Here is a 22246-nt window from a genome sequence, read left to right on the forward strand (position 1 = left end):
ATGGACTTTTTATGTGCGCATTGAACATTCGCTCGTAGGAAGAAAAACATCGTGAGGAAAACTTGCATTAGACCCAAAAAGTCGCGTGTGTCAGGCACCTATGAGTGTGGAGGCTTACTTGCCTATTAGACAAATCATGAAACAGATACAGAAATCTGAGGCCCAGACCTAAAAAGGTTGTAGCGCCTCTAATTAATTTATTCCTCTTGAGTAAAATTTTCTAAGATACTAGTTGTACTATTTGATTTTTGCCTTTTCATTTGAAAAGTCGACTAATTCACTTAGACATGGTAACCAAAATAAAATAATTTTCTAGAATTTCTCTTTAATAGTACCTAAAAACTAATTTAAGAACGTGATAAACTTAATTAACCTTTCCCCTGAGATTTTAATATACATTTTAATTGTTCTAGGTTGTTAACCTCTATGACATTGAAATGTCAATTGTCAAAATTCCGATTTGAAAATTAGTTAGGGAAAATTTAGTTAACGTGAACTTTGATTGTGGCGTCATTTGGGGTTGGGTTTTCAAATAAATTATGAATGAATGACTGCTCTGCGGTTTTACGCACGATGTACTAAGCTTTTCTAGAAATAGACTTTTAAATATAAAAAAAAAATTGTTAGGCATATGGTGTCCAGGACTTTTTGTAGATATTCATGTCCTTTACAAAACTGTAGCACATCACTTTGCTCTATTGTCAATAGTTTCCGCAGCGTACGCGATTTAGGATTTTTATTAGTACTCAGAAAATATTCTATAGCTTATGTTCATTAGAGATATTTCAAATCAGTCCAGTTGATCCGGAGTCTATTTAATGCAAACAATTCTTGTTTGTAATATTAGTGTAGAAAATCATTAATGTCGAGAAATGAAAAGGTTCCTAAACTTAGGCTTCATATAAAAATTATACACATATTTCACTATGTTTTTTTCATTGGCATAAACAAAAAAATTATATTAAATCAATATTTTGCATACTTAGATTTCAATAAACTCTTTAGTTTTAGACAAATCTGGGATTTAGTTTAGTCTCCTAGCTAAAACAGCAATACTTGCATTATTAAAATGTTTAGTGCTAACACACACAACTAAAAAAACAACTACACTATCACTATATTATATAAGAACAGAGAAAAGGTAACGTTTTACTTTCGCGATAAATTTTTATATCCCTTCCTATCACTCACTATCAAAGTGATATTTAAATTCAAGGCGACGCCACGATGACCTTTCAAAAGGTCATTTGTATTTCCTCTTGTTGGCATGCTAAGTTCGCGCGTAAACGGACAACTCATATGTCAAATAAAAAGTCACAGACTCAAAATTTTATTATTAACAACGTCAAAATCTAACATCGATGTTTGATAGTTGCTATGGAATGTACGCGAGCTATTTTGAATATTATAAATGGTTTTGCTAGATTTAAAAATTCGTGAAATCATAGATAAATCGTATGATTTGGAACAAAATTAAATGAATACTTCCTACAAACTAAAAGGATTATCAAATCATCGTTTTAAAATAGTCTTCTCTCCCGGTTTCGCACGAGTAAGATTTATTTATGGAATGTTTTAATTTATTAGCTTATGTTTGTCAGAGATAATGTAGCATTCCAATAAGAGAGTTTGTAATCTTATCTTTATGATATTAGTATTTATATTAGCAAAATAATATATAAAAACGACTGAGCAAACGGATCGTCTGTGTTGAGCCTTATCAAAATATTCCCAAGGTAGACTATTTTAAGATAATTTCTTCATTAGATAACTTTAATTTGAGGGTCGAATAAAAATAAAAATAATGTCGGGCCGAGTCTCTTGTCTATTGTTTTTGTGCTAAAAATTCCTAATAATTCAGCGTTGATTACAGACAATTTTAGATTTAATATCGAAGTTTGGCAATGCATATTCCGATCTCAGTTGGCAACCGCAGCCTCAGCAATCTTTATAACAATCCTTAAGAATTCGTATACGTCAATAATTTCAATCAGAACGATTCACGTTTCTTTTAGTTCCAGAGCCCCTACTCCACAGATTATCAATCTATATTGATTTTACGATAAACAGTAGATGTACCATAGACAGTAGTCCGACTTGATATTTTGGCGCCGACAGAATGTGTCTTCCGTGTGTCAAAAATGTATTGAATTGTCAATTGATTTGCATGATTTCTATATTATGTTCATAGTACGTGTCATATCGACTCAAATATGGTCCGGTATTTTTTTTACTTGGGGAAATGCATTACGCTTACCCTTCCGTGGCGCGACTGCGGGAGGGTTGTAACCCACTAAAACCCCAAGGCCTCACCAACAATCGCCCCAGGCGGGATGCGGTAATAGTAGAGACTTATCGGTTGGTAGTTTGTGATGATACTTCACACAGCAAGTTTCTTCCACAGACAGGGCCGTTTGCTTTTAGTAATAGCTAGGGGAGATCGAGTCCACTACTTGCAAGGATAGATACAATATCTCTTCTTTTGAACACGCTTCGCTTGCCCGCTGCTTTACCGCTTGGGCACTTTTTATGTGTCGATTTGGTGAGCACGTCGCGAATTCACGCGACTGTCCTACATATAAACTGAACTGTCAACTGTCAAATCATGATTTTTGGCATTTGTGTCAAACTTGGATTATGGACAGAAAAATTTAATGCATTTATTAATACGTCAACTAAATACACAATTAACTAATAGCAGTATAAGTTTAACTTGAATAATATTAATTGTACTTAAAGGTAGGTAAAACATATAGCTCTCTCTCAATGAAAATATATAATAATAATAAATACAACTCTAAAAATAAATATGTCAGAAATATAAATCTGTCAAATCTAATTTGGAATTAATTATGTTACTTGTCATTTTCTGCCGGGTTTTCTTTTTAGTTCAATCAAAACTTGACACTTGACATGACATCTGTCCAAACATAGCACGCATAATCTGTGGCTTATATATTATTTGCGACACATATTTTATGATTTATTACCAAATACCAATTATTACCGTAAGTTTGATAGCCCGCCATTTCTACTAATGATTTAAATGGTGATTATTACGAATTTAGCGTGTGAAAGCATTTTGTTGTTTAGAAAATCTATTTATCATATAGTTAATATTAATCTGATTATTATAAGTGAAATTAAAGACTGATTAGATGTCTAGATATTTTTCACACACTGAACCGTTTCCAAAAACGAAAACGTGTTTATTATATCTTAATGTAGGTTATATATATCTTTCGGTAGCGATAGCAAGATTTATGTTAATATCGCTTTAGCTATTAGTTGTAGTGAAAGATAGTTATTTTTATACGGAAATGATAATATATTAATAAATACGTTTTCGTTGTCGAATGCGGTTATATGTTGCCAACCAAATTAAATGACATTTCAGTGATATACCTGAACTCAAGAGTCGTACATTATACTAATGAGAGTTATTTTTACACTTAACGACTGATTATAGGAAGCATTAGTGCTTTTATTGTAGCTTAATGAACGACTCTAAGTTCAGCAACTTTATTTAAATGAAAATATTTTTGTAATTAATATATTATATTTATATCTAATGTATAAACTGTTATGGCTCAACTTAGCCAAGTCTAACCAGTCATAGCTATACTTGTAAATGGCTTTGGCTATGCTTAGCCAAGTCTATCCAGTTATAGCTATACTTGTGAATGGTTTTGCTCAACTTAGCCAAGTCTAACCAGTCACAGCTAAACTTTTAAATAGTTTTGGCTACGTTTAGCCATGTTTTACCAGTTATGGTTAAGCGTAGCCATTTATGTAGTTATTTAATGAACATTACCAATTTAATATATACAGGATAATATTGAGTAATAGCCATAAATCTAGTGATTATTGTTACTTATGTATGAGTGATTAATTAATGAAGTGTTTTGTATGATTATGATTGAAACTGTAGGTGATTAGTTAACGTGTTGTAATGATAACAGTGATGTGTTCTGACAAGAACAGATCAAAATAAATACGGTCGTGTGTTCTGAAAAGAACAGTTTCATCGTTGTCGTAAGACGCGGTAATATGTCCTGAAAAGGACAGTTGTTAAACGATTTCTGCTGCTAATAAACTGTTCTTTTCAGAACAAACTATTGTTTCTCGACGAAAACGTTTAACAACTGTCCTTTTCAGGACACGACCGTATCTATTCTGATCTGTTGTTGTCAGAACACATCACTGTTATCATTATGACACGTTAATTAATCACCTACAAAACTTAGTACATACTTGCCAATCAACATTTTGTGTCAAAAGATGATTTTGTTAATATTAATATAAAATTAATTTCCTCTCGTAATGTTATTTCTCCTGGTCATGTGCTGAACTAGATCAAAGAGTTTATATGTTGTATATGTAATAGAGGTTATTAATTGTCAAATGAATATATTTTTATAAGTTATTTTAATTGTGAATATAATTTATTGTATTTGATGACTGTATGAATAAATATTGTTTTTTATTTAATATAATTCATTTTTTTACAACCTTTTTAGGTCTGGGCCTCAGATTTCTGTATCGAATTGGTACGCTCTTTTCTTGGAGAACCTTAAGTCGAATTGGTTCGGAAATACTTCAGTAGGCAAAGCCTTTAAAATCGCTAAGTTGTGGAAAGTTGGACTTCGAGGTGATACGGATGGAATTTGGCTTTATTGCGATACTTATTCGTTAAGGAAAGCACCAGCTCTGGGGTCACCAGTACCAGGCACCTTCAATTAACTAGCCTGCACAACCATACAGCCCAAGAATACTCCAAAGAGAACAAAATCAAAGTCTTATATTTGAGCCGTTTATTTTCCACCTGCGAAACGCGTCCGCTTTTGTGCTTCGGGAGCGTTCACGTATTACGTAAGGTATTTTGGAGGGGGGGGGGGGGGGGGGGGGGTTCCTTTTTTACGTTTTACGATGCGGGGCGGGGATTAAATTACGCGTTATTTTTAATATTTTTTTCGACTTACACCACACAATAGTAACTAAAGAGTCACTAGGTGGTCGCGAAACGTTTTACTATACTTGGGTACTGAAAAACGTTACGGCTAGTTACATGGGGGGGGGGGGGGGGGCGGGACAATAATCTCCAAAAATTGCGTTACATCTCCGACGGAGGTGACACGGGGCTAATATGTCCACACAGGTAGCATACCATACCAAAGCCAGTCCCATCTTCCATGAGATCAACGACATCCCATCCGCTAGCCATCGTCTAGCAATGCCCGTTGGCTCCAAGCTGGAGCATTGACGAAGGCAAGAGAGCGGCGTGGCGAGAAGGACAACCTTCACTCTTTTGTTTGAGGCCATGGGGTCTACGGCTACTTACTTCAAACCCACAGGGACACTTATGGGGAGTACATAAGTGTTTGGTTGAATTTCCTATGACCCAAATGGGCACACTCTGCCAATGCGTACAAATCTCTGACGCTGCTCGCTCATTTGCCATTTGTAATTGGAGAATGTGATTAATATCTGATAACGATTTAACGACACCACAATCGTTTGTCTTGATTTCCAATTTTCTATAGATAGGGCTCTCTGTGGTGTGCTCAAGGCGAGACGGTACTACATCCAGGGTTGCTATAAGCGCAAATTCGGCCCCACATGGAGTATTGATCTCACTTCTGGAAGGGAACTCCCCAGTACCAGCTCCTTGACCGTATTCAACGAAGAGCGGCTCGTATCGTCGACGACCAGTAATTTTCCGAGCGGTTTGATCCTTTGGTGTTGCGTAGAGAGGGATCTATCTGCATCTTCTACTTATAATTAACGTTTACAAGCTATGTAAATGCATATAATATCTATAATATATATAACTCAGTTAAATTGTTCAAATAAAAAGCGCCTGACAAAATTTATTAGCAAAGTCACTCGCCTTATTTTTAAATAAGCGTCTCTGTTTTGCAATGATTAGTGTTTTCTTATCGCACGCATGTATAAGCCATTTCCAGATAATAAATATATAAATAACGTTCACAAGGGATGTAAATGAATAAAATATCACTCACTTAAATTGTTCAAATAAAAAGCGCCTGACAAAATTTATTTGCTAAGTCACTCGCCTTATTTTTAAATAAGTGTCTCTGTTTTGCATTGATTAGTGTTTTCTTATCGCGCGCATGTGTAAAACATGTCCAGATAATAAATAACGTTCACAAGCTATGTAAATGAATAATATATCACTCAGTTAAATTGTTCAAATAAAAAGCGCCTGACAAAATTTATTAGCAAAGTCACTCGCCTTATTTTTAAATAAGCGTCTCTGTTTTGCAATGATTAGTGTTTTCTTATCGCACGCATGTATAAGCCATTTCCAGATAATAAATATATAAATAACGTTCACAAGGGATGTAAATGAATAAAATATCACTCACTTAAATTGTTCAAATAAAAAGCGCCTGACAAAATTTATTTGCTAAGTCACTCGCCTTATTTTTAAATAAGCGTCTCTGTTTTACATTGGTTAGTGTTTTCGTATCGCGCGCATGTGCAGGACATGTCCAGGTATTAAATATATTTAAATTATTTTTTTCGGTAAGTTTATTCATATAAATATTTAATACTAATAATAATTTGATTTGATCTAACACTTTAAAATTACTGAAGTTTTTAATAATGCTTTATTAAATTAGCGAGTGAGATAAGATACATAAGATCATCTTAGGTTGGACGCGTTATCTGAATCTTAGGACGGGATTGAAATTTAGAAAAAATTGGAAAAAAATATTTTTGTTTTACATTTATTGAGGACTAAGGTTTCATCCTTGGTGTAGGACATAGCTAAAAAGTATTGTGATTGATATGTCGCAGCCAACTTGCTTACTTAGCCGTTCACTCAACAGTCTAGCCGCAATTCAATTCAAATCAAAAATCATTTATTCATATATGAACGTCAAAAAAGAAATACACATTAAATGCTTCTAATTTTATATTTACTGCCAGTTTAAATCAAGGGCGTAGAACGAAAGAGAAGAACTGGCAATAAACTCTCCGCCACTATTTTTAATCGCCAAGTTTTTTGTTATACACTCTTAACTGAACAGCGTCGTTTAACTAGCGGCCTGAAAGAGGTTCAGTTGATCAAACAGCAAGGCAAATGACTTGGATCGATGACGTTTCATTACTTGCCTAGCCTGTTGACTGTTAATTTAATTTAAGTTCCACTTTCTGCCAATCTCAAACTCAAAACGAAACTTCAAACTGTCAATTCATTGTCATTCAAACAAATTTAAAAAGTTAGGTCCCTATGTATACTTTACATATATATGTTAACGTAAAATTGTAAAAACCGTTAGATTGTAATCTATCTCGCGAGATTATAAACTGTCGAAAGATTGTGAACCTCAGCGTACTGCTTACAATTTAACGCATTATTATTCGGTAGATTGTAATCGATCGAAGTGAAACCGTCAAATTGTGAGCCGGATCGCACCTCGCGCGCTGATTGGTTGAACGGAATATGCCCCGCGCCACCATATTTGTTTGTTAATTCGTTTGTTGTCGAATGTAACTTGATTGTTTTGATGAATGTAAATTGAAAGATAGATACAGCTGGTGCTTTCGTTAACGAATAAGTATCGCAATACAGCGAGCTGCAAGAATTAAAATTACACAGTTAAAATTTATTTCTATTTCTCAATTTTTAATTATTATAATTACTTTGTAGACGCCATGTCGGCAAACCACAACTTTGATGGTGTTTTCCAAAGTTTAATAAAAAAAAATCGGTTGTCTGTAAAGTCGGTTTACTGACGATAGTTGAACGTGACAACGTCACGAATCGCTCACTCAAGTAGGAGAGAGACAGATGTCGAACGCTGAAGAGCGCGGAGTCCGATTGTGCCTCTCTGTCACTTCGCGCTCTCGCTTGCACTTCAAGCCTTAAATGGAACGCCTCAGAGCGAGGTAACGCCTTAGAGCGAGGTAACGCCGCATAAGTCATGTTTTTTCGTGCGTGCAGCCGGCTCCATCGATTTATAAGACGTTGTCACGTAAAAACAAGTACAATAGAAGAGCGTAGTGATAATATTAATGTGAAGTTAGTTGTGACTCAAGCAATTTCATTTTTAAAGAAATATTTTTTATGTGAAATGTTTCTTCTCTTTAATTTCTGCCACATGGTCTCACTATCGTACGAATGGTCTAAGCATTAGCCAGTTTATTAAATGTTGTCACTAACGCTACGGCTGAACATCTTTCAGGCCGCTAGTTAAACGGCGCCGTTTAGTTAATTGATTGAACGGCTAATTTATCTAGTTGGCTGTGACATATAAATCACAACACATTTTAGTTGTGTCGTACAACAAGGGTGTAAATAAAATACATAATTGTTCACCCCAAACCCGTAGATCCTTAATATAATAACGCGTTCAACCTAGGGTGATATGAGGCTAGGCTGTTAATTGAACGGCTAATTATTCTAGTTGGCTGCGACGTATATTTATATATATTTGAGTCCAATTCCGGAAACACAGGTTCATCTAAAGCCAAGGAGGTCGTAAGTTGCAAGGTCACCGTGGCGGTGATATTGTATTGGCAAAGTTTTCATATCCAGATAAAACGTTTGTATGTATAAATGCTATAAACTCAAATACTACTGCACGGATTTTTGTATAGTTTTCACTAATAGATAGCGTGATTCCTGAGGAATGTTAACAAAATTTAACATTACGATCTAGCCTAACTTAAGAATAATACAAATTAATAATAATTAAAAGTTGATAAATTGAAAATTAAAACAAATTTCAAACGATTTTTGTTTGTATGTGTAAGAATCTATATAATTATGAATAAATATTTATTTACAACACACAAATACACAGTATTTACAATATTCTTAACCTACATAGTAATAATAATAATTAAAAGTTAATAAATATAAAATTAAAACAAATTTTAACTGTGTTCTTTTAATGCTTGCAGCTCGCTGTATTGCGATACTTATTCGTTTAACGAAAACACCAGCTCTATCTATCTAGCTTTATCTATATATAAAGTATAAATAGGGACCAAACTTTCTAAATTTGTTTTATTCTATTAATACATTTTTCATTATTACATATTTTTACTAGGTAAAGGAACACTGTATATTTTTGAGTCATATAGTAGTCATACAGTAAAAAGATCAAACAAAATAACTATTTATACAAGTACTACACAATTTCATGAACGTCATTAAATTTACTATCACCGCGTAGAACGCTGTCAATAAACTCCCCACCGCACATTTTAAAAATTTTGTAAATTTACATAAGTGAGAAAAAAACAGAGTAAACAAAATCATGGATTTTTAACAAAAAACTAAAGGTCTGCCTTGCGATTCTGTAACTCACTTTTCGAACTCACACAGCGGTTTTCGCATCTGCGGTCGCTCTCAAATCAGTCGTGAAGCAGTCATTTTATGATTTGGCATTCTGATAAAAAACAAAGAAATGTATATACTTCTAACTTTACATTTAGTGCCAGTTCTCATCAAGGGCGTAGAACGGAAGAGTACCAAGTCACCACAAGTAGCACCCGTTCACGAGTATGATGCATGGCCAGCCATCAGCCCCCTCGCCCTATTTTAGGGAGAGAGACTCGACGCATGGACGCCGCCACAAGCAATGACATTTAAGCGAGCATGACGATCCCGTTGAATTGTGAACTTGGCTACATAAGAAAATAAAAATAATACTAATTACACTAAAATAATTTGATACCACTTATATCACGGTTTCTTCCCACTTTACATTAACAGTCGTGGATGTTGTTTGAACTGGAGCAAATCAATCCCAAGGACTAGGATCATCTAAATATTTGTCAAATTTATAAAAAGCTTCATTGATTAATCTACGTTAAACAAGACCTTTGAATTTATTCAGTGATAACTCTCTAATTTCGCTTGGAAGTTTGTTGTAAAAACGAATACAATTTCCATATAAGGAGTGGTTTATCTTCTGGAACCTGTAGCAAAAACTCGTACAATGCAATATAGTGAAGATGCAAAAAAACTTTATAAGTGATCAATTAAACCATAAAATTGTAGTTTTCGTGGATTAAATTTTTAGATTTACATAAATTCAATTTAGCAAGTTTATCGTTTAGCAATTTCTTATGGTTCACGTTTGTAATACAATTCAGAACCGGTATTATCTTAAGGTCATGTGGTGTTATTAAATTATCTAACTTTAATCTTAATAACTAGCTAGATAAATGGTATTTAAGATAAGTAGACACTCTCAATGCCTGAAGGTTTTTAATGTTTTTGAAGTTATACTTCTTTAGGCGCATTATGAAAAATTGATGAGAGTGAAATTTTACGATGCGCGCGCACCGTTACACAAAATTAACAGAATGAAGTTAGTGGCGCATGTTGGCACGCACGCCGCCTCTGTTCACTGTGTATTTATATTTATAATATTTATCCACATGCTTTGAGTTTCTACATTTAAAACACGTGTTTTCATTTTGTTTTCATTATAAAAGTGCGAATTTTATATGTGCGTCTGAATTATAATCAGAAGTGAATTAAATTGAATATTTAAATCAATACTAATTAATATTAGAAAATATTTGTGAAAAATCTGTGCTCAGCAACCTTTCTAAGTGCTTCAATACAATTGAGGTTAACTATCCGTATTCCATACCAATATATGGAACATTTTTGAAGTTATACTTCTTTAGGCGCGTTATGAAAAATTTATGAGAGTGAAATTTTACGATGCGCGCGCACCTGTGACACAAAATTGGGAGTGTGATTATAGCGTGCGCGAGCGAGATAGGAATAAGACAATCTACAAGTAAAAAGAAATAGAATATGCGTGAAGTTCGTATGCCAAGAATTTTGAATGACCATAATGACATTTGTCATTTACCTTTTAAACAAATAAAGGAGTTTTAATTATTTTTTCAAAGAAATTTATTAATTTTATATTGTGCAATACTGCCAAAGCTACAACATACATCTTAGTGTTTGGTAGAGATGTTCTAAATATAATATAAATATACTTTTAACTAAATAGAATTTATGTTACACTTAATGTAAGAGAATAATAATAAATAATTATTTATTTAATTTTTTAAATGTAAACTAATAATAAATGTTTTCAGTTAATTATTTGCATGCAATCAAAAACTATTTTTAATAATGCCAAAGAAGCATAACTTCTTAAGCGCGTACATAAGTACACGCACCCTTTTTTTTATGCCCCATATACTGTTCACTTTTCCGAAATAAAAAACCTAAGTACAAAATAAAACTAAATTTTTCATTTCTTTTTCTATTTATATCCTCAAAGTTCAAAGAATGAATAATAATAAATACTCGCGGTCTATTCGAGGTTTGTACTTAGTACCATATTTATTTACAAACTAGCTGGCCTGGCTAACATCGTACCGCCTAACAGTCGATTCTTTATTTTTTTTAAATACTTATTCTGCAATTCTAGCTAGTAAGATAAAAAAAAGAAAGTTGATAAGGCAACAAATACATTATGTCAAAAAATAAAAATTTACAAGTTCCACTAACACTTGAACTTTATGGTATGGTATTAAAGTTCAAATTGACTTTTAAGTATTATTACGAATATTTTGTACTGGAATATAGAAAAGTGTTGTTTTTAGACTTTTTCACTCAATTTTTTAATTGTTCTCTCCGTAAGAACCACCCTCGTACTTTAAGGAATATTATAAAAAAAGAATTGGCCAAATTGGTCCAGGCGTTATTGAGTTATGCGCTTACCAACACATTTTGCGATTCATTTTTATATCATAGATAAAAAATAAGGGTTGATTTTTAAACTTTTTAAATCTATTTTATTTCTTTTTATCCTTTATTATCGCTATGTAGGTTTAGAATATTGTAATTACTGTATATTTGTGTGTTGGAAATAAATATCTATTGTAAGAAAAGGCTTCCTAAATAGACACAGAAATTATTTTCAGATCCAACAAAATGTTGATCCACCTGGCAATAGTGTTCTCACTTTTGGCGTGTACCAAATCTCTAAGTGAAGGTAATGTATTTTATTTTTACTCCAGCATTGGTCCACACTCAAAGCTCCATTTTTAGGGTGACCTTCAGAAGACAGCATGAGCTATTACTCTTGAATTAATTAACCGACTTGGTATTACTCTCTCTCTTTTTGCGGTAGAAGAACTGCGTTTTGAGACTTGGTTTTTCTTCCTTGCATACCTTCATTTGTTTTATTAACTGTTTACAGGAGATAGCTGCACCAAAATGGATGGATCTCCTGGAGTTTGCAAGGCGATTAACGACTGCCCATACGCAGAAGATGACTTCAGAAGGCATCTTAAACCAATGGTATGGAAGTTAAAGCTAGTTTTCATGATTAAAGAATTCTTGAAATATGATTTTTAGGAAGAAAATCCTTAACATAACAATCAAATATACAGTATTTAAAATTTTCTTAACATAGTTATAATATAAATAATTAAAAAAAGTTTGGTCCCTGTGTGTATTTCCTCGCTGTATTGCGATACTTATTCGTTGAAGAAAGCACCAGGTCACCGGTACTATCCAGGCGCCAGCTTAAATCTTTAATTAGCTGTGCACTTGAACCACGGCCCAAGAGTCTCTACTCCAAAGGGAAAAAAATCGAAGTTGGAGGAAAGGCTGTTATATTTTTCGCTTGCTCTACGGTCGCCCCAGCTTTTTTGCTGGTCCGAGGGAAGTGAGACGGGGCTAACGTGGATGCATCGTGGTACGTGGTAGCATCCCATGCTATAGCCCGTCCTCCAAGGGATCAACGACATCCCATCCGGTGGTGCTACAACCATGATCCGGGCCCCAAACTGCATCTGATTCTTCAATTTCTATTTTATACACAAGTAGGTGATCTGCCATTTGTCTGACACATGCCATTGCGCACAAAGAATGAAGATTTCAGTGCTGCACACGTCAATCAATCGCAAGCCTGGTGCATATTAGGTGGGCTGATTAGTTCGTAGGGTAAAAGGAAAAATCTATTTTTTATAGAATTTGACTTCATTATTCAAAAAGCCTTCAGGGGGTCAGCAAGCCGCTCCAATATCGAAATCCTGCAGCGGCTACAAAACAAAACACTGCGAAATATGAGCGGTGCGCTGTGGTTAACACGAAATACTGAAGTCCATAAATATTTGGGAATTGCCACTGTCGAGGAAGACATTACAAGATCAACCGTGCGATACCTAATGAGACTTCAGCAACACGTCAACCCCCTAGCTTCGGGCCTCTTGGAAACGACGGACAGTGTGTATCGGCTAAAAAGGGCGAAACTTGCCGCAGTCTGACAGTTTACAAATTACGAAGGGAATAAAAATTGTTGGATTTGCGTTCCCTAATTGCCATCATTACCCATAAAATCTGATAAAAGCCAAGAGGCTGATTGCAGAAGGATTTAAAAAAAAATTCAAAAAGCCTTCGAAAACCTCTTCATCAGCGCAAAATTTCGCAGCCAGCATTCTCTCGAGGTCTGAGAATTCCAGTTCATTGATTTGGGACACCATGTTTTTGGCCGATGGAGAGCGACACAGTTCCTAGGCCTGTTCAAAGAGTTGAGAATCTAATAATTTTGAATTTTTCAGACATGCGGATACACTCAATTTGATCCAGTCATATGCTGCGGGGAATCACTTAAGGTTACCACACCTAAAATTAGGGCGAGAGTTAGGGGAAGGTGAGTCAAAGCTATATTTAACTTCGGTCAAAGATTTGTGAGATCTTGCTTAAACTACTGTATAGACACTTATAAAAAAGGCACGTACTTATGTACGCGCGTAAGAAGTTATACTTCTTTGGCATTATTAATAATACATACGGATAGTTAACCTCAATTGTATTGAAGCACTTAGGAAGGTCGATGAGCACAGTTTTTTCATATGTAATACCACAAGAGCTTCAAAATTATCGGGTATTTATTTATTTAGAGAAGTAGGGAAGGGTATGACGGGTCTGGGCGTTACTGCATACGATGTTTTGCATTTTCTGAGAAGATTTTCTATGGTAATATATATATTTTTTTACCATAGGAAAGTAGAGATTTCAACGAACTGAAAGCACACCAACTTTTTGAAAAAAGCTGAAATTTTGACGTCAGAATTTTCGATTGAAAATTAGGGTGTTTTTTCGATATTAATTCAAAATAAGGTGAAAAAATAAATATTTTTAATCAAATAAATTACAGTATATTTGGGACATAATAAGGTAAGTTTTCACCAAATTTCGTTTAAAAAAATAAATTTTTGTAAAAGATAAAAATAAAAAACCAAAAACTTGGTTTTTTTAATTTTTCACACCAATTTTGAGGTTATGTGAAAAATGTGTAAATACAAAAGTTTTAGATCTTTTTATTACCTACAACTTTGCCATTTAACTTTCTTCGATAGGACTTTTAGTTTTGCCGGAAATCGAGATAAACCGTTTTTTACCCTTAAAACTCCCCCCCCCCCCCTTCCCCTTCCCGACCTCAGATCGACCGTAATTTATTTTTCATTTCATTTTGATCATATTCCCCTGCTTTTCTAATGGGTTTCATCCTACTGTAATTTTTTTTGGTTTCAAAAATTATCGGCACTGGTCTAAGAAGCATGAATTACATCATATTTGTAATATTGGTATGGTCGCTATAAGTTGTTAGGTTACCTAATTATGTAACATGGATCTCACTTTTTATACGCTTTATATTAGCTTCACCTGTATGTATGGATGTAACCGACTCCTTCGGACTCGATTTTGACCCACTTTTAACGGACAGATTTAATTAAAACTTTGCGCACCTGTCAAAGATCGATGACAATGCAATAATCCGAAAAAAATGAAAAAAATAAAAAAAAATTAACTAATTAATAAAAAAAAACTAGAACAAACGCTTTATATAGAAAACTAAACTAAAAAACAGAAAATAAATTTTAATAAATATTTATTAAGAATAATATAAATAATTCCTAATTTAGGCTGAAAATGGTAATGGCGCTCTGTGCCATATTTTTCGTCTATCGAGCAACCCACGCTTTTTCAAAATAATACCAGTATTTTTTGTTCATTACCATTTTCAGCCTAAATTAGGAATTATTTACATTATTCTTAATTAATATTTATTAAAATTTATTTTCTGTTTTTTAGTTTAGTTTTCTATATAAAGCGTGTGTTCTAGTTTTTTTAAACTATTATTTATTTACGATAGAAGAACTGCGTTGCTAAACTTGTTTTTTTACAAGATTTGTTTTTGATGGCATTTAATTGTTAAGTTGTTTGTTCACTTGTACCAACTCCAACAACTTTCAGTTTCCTTTTATGTAACCGGGGAAATTGATACCTCGTGTTTTTTAATACAGAAAAACAACCACAACGGAGCAACCGAAAGAGATAGAGTTTTCGTTGGAATGTGACAAAGCAGAGAGAAGAGGAAAGAAAGCGTATGATAGTAAGTTTCTAGCGGTTGGACTAGTTAAGGTATCGAAGAAGCTTAAAAGGATTATTATTATTATTTTTATAAAACGGGGGGCAAACGGGCAGGAGGCTCACCTGATATTAAGTGATACCGCCGCCCATGGACACTCTCAATGCCAGAGGGCTCGCGAGTGCGTTGCCGGTCTTTTAAGAATTGGTACGCTCTTTTCTTGAAGGACCCTAAGTCAGTAGAACATCCATAGCGCTGAATCACCTGCATCATGAGCACACCATACACACAGGCCGAATTAGGTATTACTTAGTTAAATTGAATAATTTTTATATATTCTTACATAAATCTTTAAACCTTTTATGTATTCCATCTTTGGCTTTATTTTTATTATTTATCTTAATATATATAAATTCCGTGTCACGTTGTTTGTCTACTATGGACTCCTAAACTACCGAACCGATATCAATCAAATTTGCACACCGTGTGTAGTTTGATCCAACTTAAAAGATAGGATAGCTTACATCTCAATTTATACCCGCAATATTATTTTATTGCAAAATATTTGTTTTTTATTTGATACAATTCTAACAGATAGCGCTGTGTTGAAAGTACCAAAGTTTTACATAAGCTACAATTTAATGGCATTACCACCAAAAAAGCTTGGTGGTCTCCATGACTGGTGTTCTCCTACCGTTTCCCTTGAATAGTTTGCTACTATGTAATATAACAAAAACCTTAAGCTGCGTGTAAATTAAGCGCGGCAGCCGCGCGAGCCAATATGAAGATATAAATTTAGTTGGACGTGACTGCCTCGCGCGGCAGGCGATCGATCACAAACAGACCGCGGCAGATAGTCAGACCAGTTCACTCTTGTAAACCTGCGAGTATGGACGCGCGTGGTCGGGCGGCTGCCGCTTTCATTGTGATTCACCATCTTATTTGTAAAAAAATAAAAGAAAAAGGCGTTGGTGGATGAAAAAATTATATGTTAATAGATCGCTATATAGCGTGAAACTTCTGGAAGACATAAGATATGAAGCCGCAAAAATTCTTTAGCGCTATACAATTGAATTAGTAAACGGCACTTTTCGTTGTCCATTATTACGTATTCGCCGCGCGAGCCAAATCACCAAAACTATAACCGTCCCAACTGCGCGCGCGCCAACGACTGAAGCTCCTTTGATGCGGTCTCAAAAACCGACATCGAGCGGATCGACCCGCGGCACGTTCGAGCGCGGCAATGTTCGAGTCGCCGCGCGCGGCGATCCCGTCTACATAGAGCGCGGCCGCCGCGCGCGCCAACGTTCGATGGTTTGCCGCGCGTAATGTATACGCAGCTTTAGCCACAGCAACGCTTGGCCGGTGTGCTAGTTGTTACATATAATTTAGAGAGCTGTTGGCCTAGTGGCTTCAGCGTGATCTCATCCCTGAGTTCGTTGAATCCCGGCTGTGCACCAATGGACTCTATGATTGAGGCTGCTGATTTCGCCATACCACTAACCCACATTAATATTATATGATATAATCAGTTCAAGACCCTTCCGTGGGGTCTTAGCGCTAAAAGGCTTTTTAAGGAAATAGCAAAAATTTGTCGACACAGGAGACCGAAGATCTGGCAGCTACCTCGGACAAAGAATTAGTCTAGCTATTCAAAGGGGGAACGCTGCCATCAAACTATTAATATTTAAGAAATTTCAATTATTAACATTAATTTTTTTTTCAAATTTAAAAAAAAAATTCAATACCTTAAATAAATAAATTAGTTAAGTTTAAGTTATAATTGGTTAAGTTAGGCTAGATCGTAATATTCCATGATGTCTTAGTGAAGACACATGTTAAAAAAAAAGTTATTGTTTTGCTGTTATTAACTAAATCAGTTAAGTGTCAAGTAGTTAAATTTAACTTTAACATTTCAGAATGCCTTGAATACCAAGAGAAATATGTGTACCCGTGCCGCCCTGGACCTACCACTGGTAACATTAGAGTTGACGAGTGCACTCGGAAACCAGAACAGCTGGTCATAGGAGGTGAAGACGCTTATGAGGGGGAGTTTCCGCATATGGTGAGTTACCAATCAAAGTCTGCGATATCAGAAGTAACAGAAATCAGAGGAGTTGAAACCCTTGGTCTTGACTGGTGATGTAAGCACCCCCCCCCCCCCAATTGTGCTTACGTAATACTTGAACGGTTGGCCCGTACCTGATACATAGATTTTTTGGTATTCTCGATGTTTTTCTTCAGCGCATGGGCGCCTGTTAAATGCGTACATAGAAAATCCATCCAGGCACAAAGCCTGGGTTCGAAACTACGAACTCAGGGATGAGAGCTGCATGCTGAAGCCAGGTCAACACTGCTCAAAATGGCATCCAAAAAAGTAGAAAAGCAGCAGTAGAAAAATGGCGCTATAATCATTGGACTTTGGAGGAATGGAGGTGTACTGTCTTTTCAACCTAAAGGGAAGATAATAATCGACTGTAACATGTATGGATGGCCCCTTGGGGCCTTGGGTGGAATCCCCCTTCTGGCCTTAAAGGGCTTTTCACGCGACAAGCGGTAGGGCATCTCCTGCAAGACCCAGACCTTGGCTTGGGCTGTTTCGAGGTTGGTCAATCGCGTGAAGGACGAAAGCTCTTATTAGCCATAATTATTGTATAGACTAGATTGGAATTCATGTAAAGTCGTACTCTTTTTTGTGAACTTTATACTTTTAAAAAAATCGTCTGTTTCAAATGGCGTCTATTGATGAAAAGAGACCTGGGGTCAAACTGAAGATCCTCTTGACCTGTTATCGAATTAGACGGAGCGATTTGTCAGTCCCTGACATGACAACATACATAGTGACTAATAATAACGTGGTGTATCTTTTTTTTAATTTTCAGGCTCTCCTGGGATATGGTAAAGATAAATTAGAATGGATTTGTGGAGGTGTCATAATCAGCGAACGATATGTGCTCACTGCAGGGCATTGCACTTACAGCAGATTTTAGTAAGTAGAGCTTTTTAATGTTTTATTACCGAATCGGATTTTGGACAAATCCAGCGGCTTCTTGGCAATAGATGGCGTTGAAAACAATTATCATAATAGTATTGTCTTTGATTTACATAACCTTTACACATTCAACCTTTACAACGTCGGAAAAATTTAAAATTATGCAAAATAATTGTAAATTTTTAATAATACACTTCAATCCGGTTAAACAGTTTTTTTCTTTAAATTATCATAATTTCAAATTTGCTCTTACGAAATAAGCGATTTAATAAATCATTTAAACATACTTGACAATACGACTTAGAGTCCAAGGAAAGCGTACTGTTATATATTTAAAACCTTAGAGACAACCCTATGTCAGCCTCTATTTTAGCAAGCTTGCATTCTCCTATTCAACTGCCATGAGCATTATCTTTCAGCTTAAAGTCAGTCCCATTTTACGATTCAAACCGAGCAGTTGCCTTTCAAAATCTATATTTCTAAATAAATCCTTTGTGTGAAATAAATTCTTTTTTTAAAACTCTAAATCCGGGACGTCGTATAACATTGGTGGCAGCTCAAGGGATTTTTAAAAATCCTCGGTACGCCTCAGTTTGGCAGTCGCGACTAACGAGTGATTACAAAAGTGAATATTTCTATGAATAACTAGATTTTCCTATTCGCTGTGAATTCTAAAATTGTTTTGTGAAGAAACATCCGCCGTCTCCGCCCCATACATCAAAGATGTTCATTGGTAAAACTGCAGCATCCCTGTAAGTCTTCAAAAATCCTATATATTCGTATTTCAGTGTGTCGTGTGAAAACAATTAGTGAAGTTTAAAGTGCTAAAAAAATAGAAAGGTTGTTTTAAAAAAAAATTACAATCTCATAATTGGTTACAATACCAATTAGAAATCAGTGCATCGCCTAATCAGTTCTCAGGAACGCTAGCCGTCGTCGCGTCGTTATCAGTATTGTTTTGTCTAAGCTATATCCTACGTGAAGATGCCTAAGGAAGATGTTATTGTACGCGAGTCAAAGAATAGGTCATCTACAGACATTGATTTAAATATATTAATTAAATTCATAAACAAATTCGATGGTAACCGGGAAAAATTAAGTGCCTATATAAATAATTGTAAAAACGCGGTAGAACTTGCTACTCAAAATCAACAAGACATTTTATTAAAATATATAATAAGTCAATTAGAAGGTCGCGCAGAAACGGCTTGTTGTGTTAAAGAATTCGAGAATTGGCACCAGCTCGAAGATTTCTTAAAATCTCAATTTGGGGATAAAAAACACTATGCTGCGCTGCTTTCTGATTTACAGGAATGTCGTCAATTAGGCAACGAAACGGTCAACCAGTTTGCATTACGAATAGAGTCTTGCTTGTCAAAATTATTATGCGAAATTAATATAACTATCCCTACTAAGAAAAAAGACGAACTGGCAGGCCGCGTCGCAGCTATGAAAGACTTAGCGTTACACACGTTTGTAGTCGGCCTAAATCCAAGATTGTCTACAGTAGTTCGATGCCGTGACCCTGAATCTTTGAACGACGCCATTAATTTCGCTACTTCGGAGGAAAAAATTATCAATGCTTTGACACGACGAAATACTAATTACTCGCAAACTCCAAATACTCAGAATCAGGCGCGATTCCGCCCATCTCACTCATCATATCCACAAAATAGATCAGCCTTACAACATGGCACTAATAATAATACAACATCTGCCGCGTTTAGGCCCTCTTATCCTATAGTGTGCCGATATTGCAAGGCCCCAGGGCATACTATTGAAGGTTGTCGCAAACGAGAATACAATAATAGGAAATTTGGAAACAATCAAAATTCAAACTACCGCACAAACCCTACTACTTCCTTTCAAAATCGGAACCAACTGATTCATGCAATAGCTTCTTATGAAGATTATGGTGTCGATGAGACAGATAATCCTTTAAACGAATAAAGGACTCCCGACGGTGTCTCCCGAGTCCGAAATTTCAACGTCCTCTATTGCTATATCCAAATGACACCGCAAATTCTATATCCTATTACAATTCCAGGGTCACACAACAGGGTAACCAGCCCCAAAATGAAGGCCACCCTCTACGTAGAATAAATTCTATTTCCAATTACAATTCCAAGGTCACACAACAGGGTAACCAGCCCCAAAATGAAGACCATATTCCTATTTCTAAATCCAAGGTCACACAACAGGGTAACCAGCCCCAAAACGAAGACCATATTCTCATTTCTAAATCGAAGGTCACACAACAGGGTAACCAGCCCCAAAACGAAGACCATATACTCATTTCTAAATCCAAGGTCACACAGCAGGGTAACCAGCCCCAAAACGAAGACCATGCTCCTATTTCAAAGTCCAAAGTTACACAGCAGGGTAGTCAAACTCATAGTGGTAGCAACGTTAATAAATCAATTACAAAATCTTCTGTACCACATAACCCTAGTTCTAATAATGGTGCAATAAATTCCCAACGAAGGACATACATGCCTGCCATATCTCCTCTTACAACATCCATGGTTGATACCTCAAACATCACACCTGAAATAAAAAACAATATATATAACAAAATACATAACGTTACTTCAAATCCATCCGAAAAATACTTACCCTTTGTGGAAGTTCAAACCTCTGTATCTACCAAACGACTTAAGCTCCTTGTTGACAGTGGTGCATCTATTAGCCTTATAAAGAAATCATCTATTCAAAACATGCCTGAAATAGACGAACATACTATAACATTTTCAGGAATTGGAACTGCAGATAAACCAATGAAGTCATTTGGACGTATACCTATCGAATTCAACTCTCTGAAGTATCGATTCCATATTATTGATAACATAAATTTTCCTTACGATGGTATAATTGGAAACGATTTCCTATCGGACAACTACTCAAACATTGATTTTAGGAATGAATCGCTTACGATTAGTCAAGTTGAACTTGCTTTAAAATTTAATGAACCAATATATACTATTGCTCCCCGAACTGAAACCATCATAGAATGCTCGGTTCTTAATCCAGAAATAGGTGAAGGCTTGATGGTAGATCAAAATCCCGTCGACTCAATTCTAATTGCTAACTGCATTGTCAAGGTTAAACCTAATTCTAGGATAAACATTTCTGTTGTAAATATCTCTGAGTCTCCAATTACGTTAAACTCAAATTTAAAATTAAAACTTACGCCCTTGGAAAACAAAGAAAATCACCAAATATTCAATATATCTCATACAATCCCCAACAATGCTGTTAACAGAACTGAGCAGGTCTTAGACCTTTTAAGAGTCACTCACCTTAATAACGAAGAACGAGACTCATTATTTAATCTCTGCGCTGAATTTTCGGATATATTCCACCTCCCTGAAGATTCTCTGACTTGTACTAATGCTCTCGAGCACCAGATACCAACCTCTTCCTCTGTACCCATTAATACAAAATCATATCGATTTCCTGAAGTTCATAAACAAGAGGTAAACAATCAGATTAATAAAATGCTTAATGAAGGAATTATCAAACCGTCAACTTCTCCATGGTCATCTCCGATCTGGATAGTTCCAAAAAAGCTCGATGCTTCTGGTCAGCGTAAATGGCGCATTGTTATCGACTATCGCCGATTAAATGATATCACTATTGGAGATTCTTACCCTATTCCTAATATTTCAGAGATTTTAGACCAATTGGGTAAATGTAAATACTTTAGTACACTCGACTTAGCTTCTGGCTTTCATCAAATTAAAATGTCTGAAGCCGACGCTCCCAAAACTGCTTTTTCCATCCCACAAGGACACTTTGAATTTGCGCGGATGCCATTTGGGCTCAAAAATGCCCCTTCCACGTTTCAGAGGTTGAT

General features: G+C 35.4%; 1 protein-coding gene across 2 annotated transcripts in view; it reads left to right on the forward strand.

The window, feature by feature from the left end:
• Positions 1-6481: 6481 nt before the first annotated feature.
• LOC125058180 (serine protease snake-like) overlaps positions 6482-22246 on the forward strand; it is a 34482-nt gene continuing 18717 nt past the window's right edge. The window contains exons 1-7 of one of the 2 annotated variants that reach the window (XM_047662209.1): positions 6482-6549; positions 11941-12011; positions 12219-12319; positions 13585-13676; positions 15334-15422; positions 17318-17463; positions 18281-18387. In XM_047662209.1, coding sequence (XP_047518165.1) covers positions 11951-12011; positions 12219-12319; positions 13585-13676; positions 15334-15422; positions 17318-17463; positions 18281-18387 — 596 coding nt within the window. In that variant the 5' untranslated portion in view covers positions 6482-6549; positions 11941-11950. The remainder of the gene's footprint in view (positions 6550-11940; positions 12012-12218; positions 12320-13584; positions 13677-15333; positions 15423-17317; positions 17464-18280; positions 18388-22246) is intronic. The other variant, XM_047662208.1, reaches the window with a different exon arrangement.

The sequence above is a fragment of the Pieris napi genome, chromosome 18 (assembly GCF_905475465.1).
Source record: "Pieris napi chromosome 18, ilPieNapi1.2, whole genome shotgun sequence".
NCBI classification, from domain to species: domain Eukaryota; kingdom Metazoa; phylum Arthropoda; class Insecta; order Lepidoptera; family Pieridae; genus Pieris; species Pieris napi.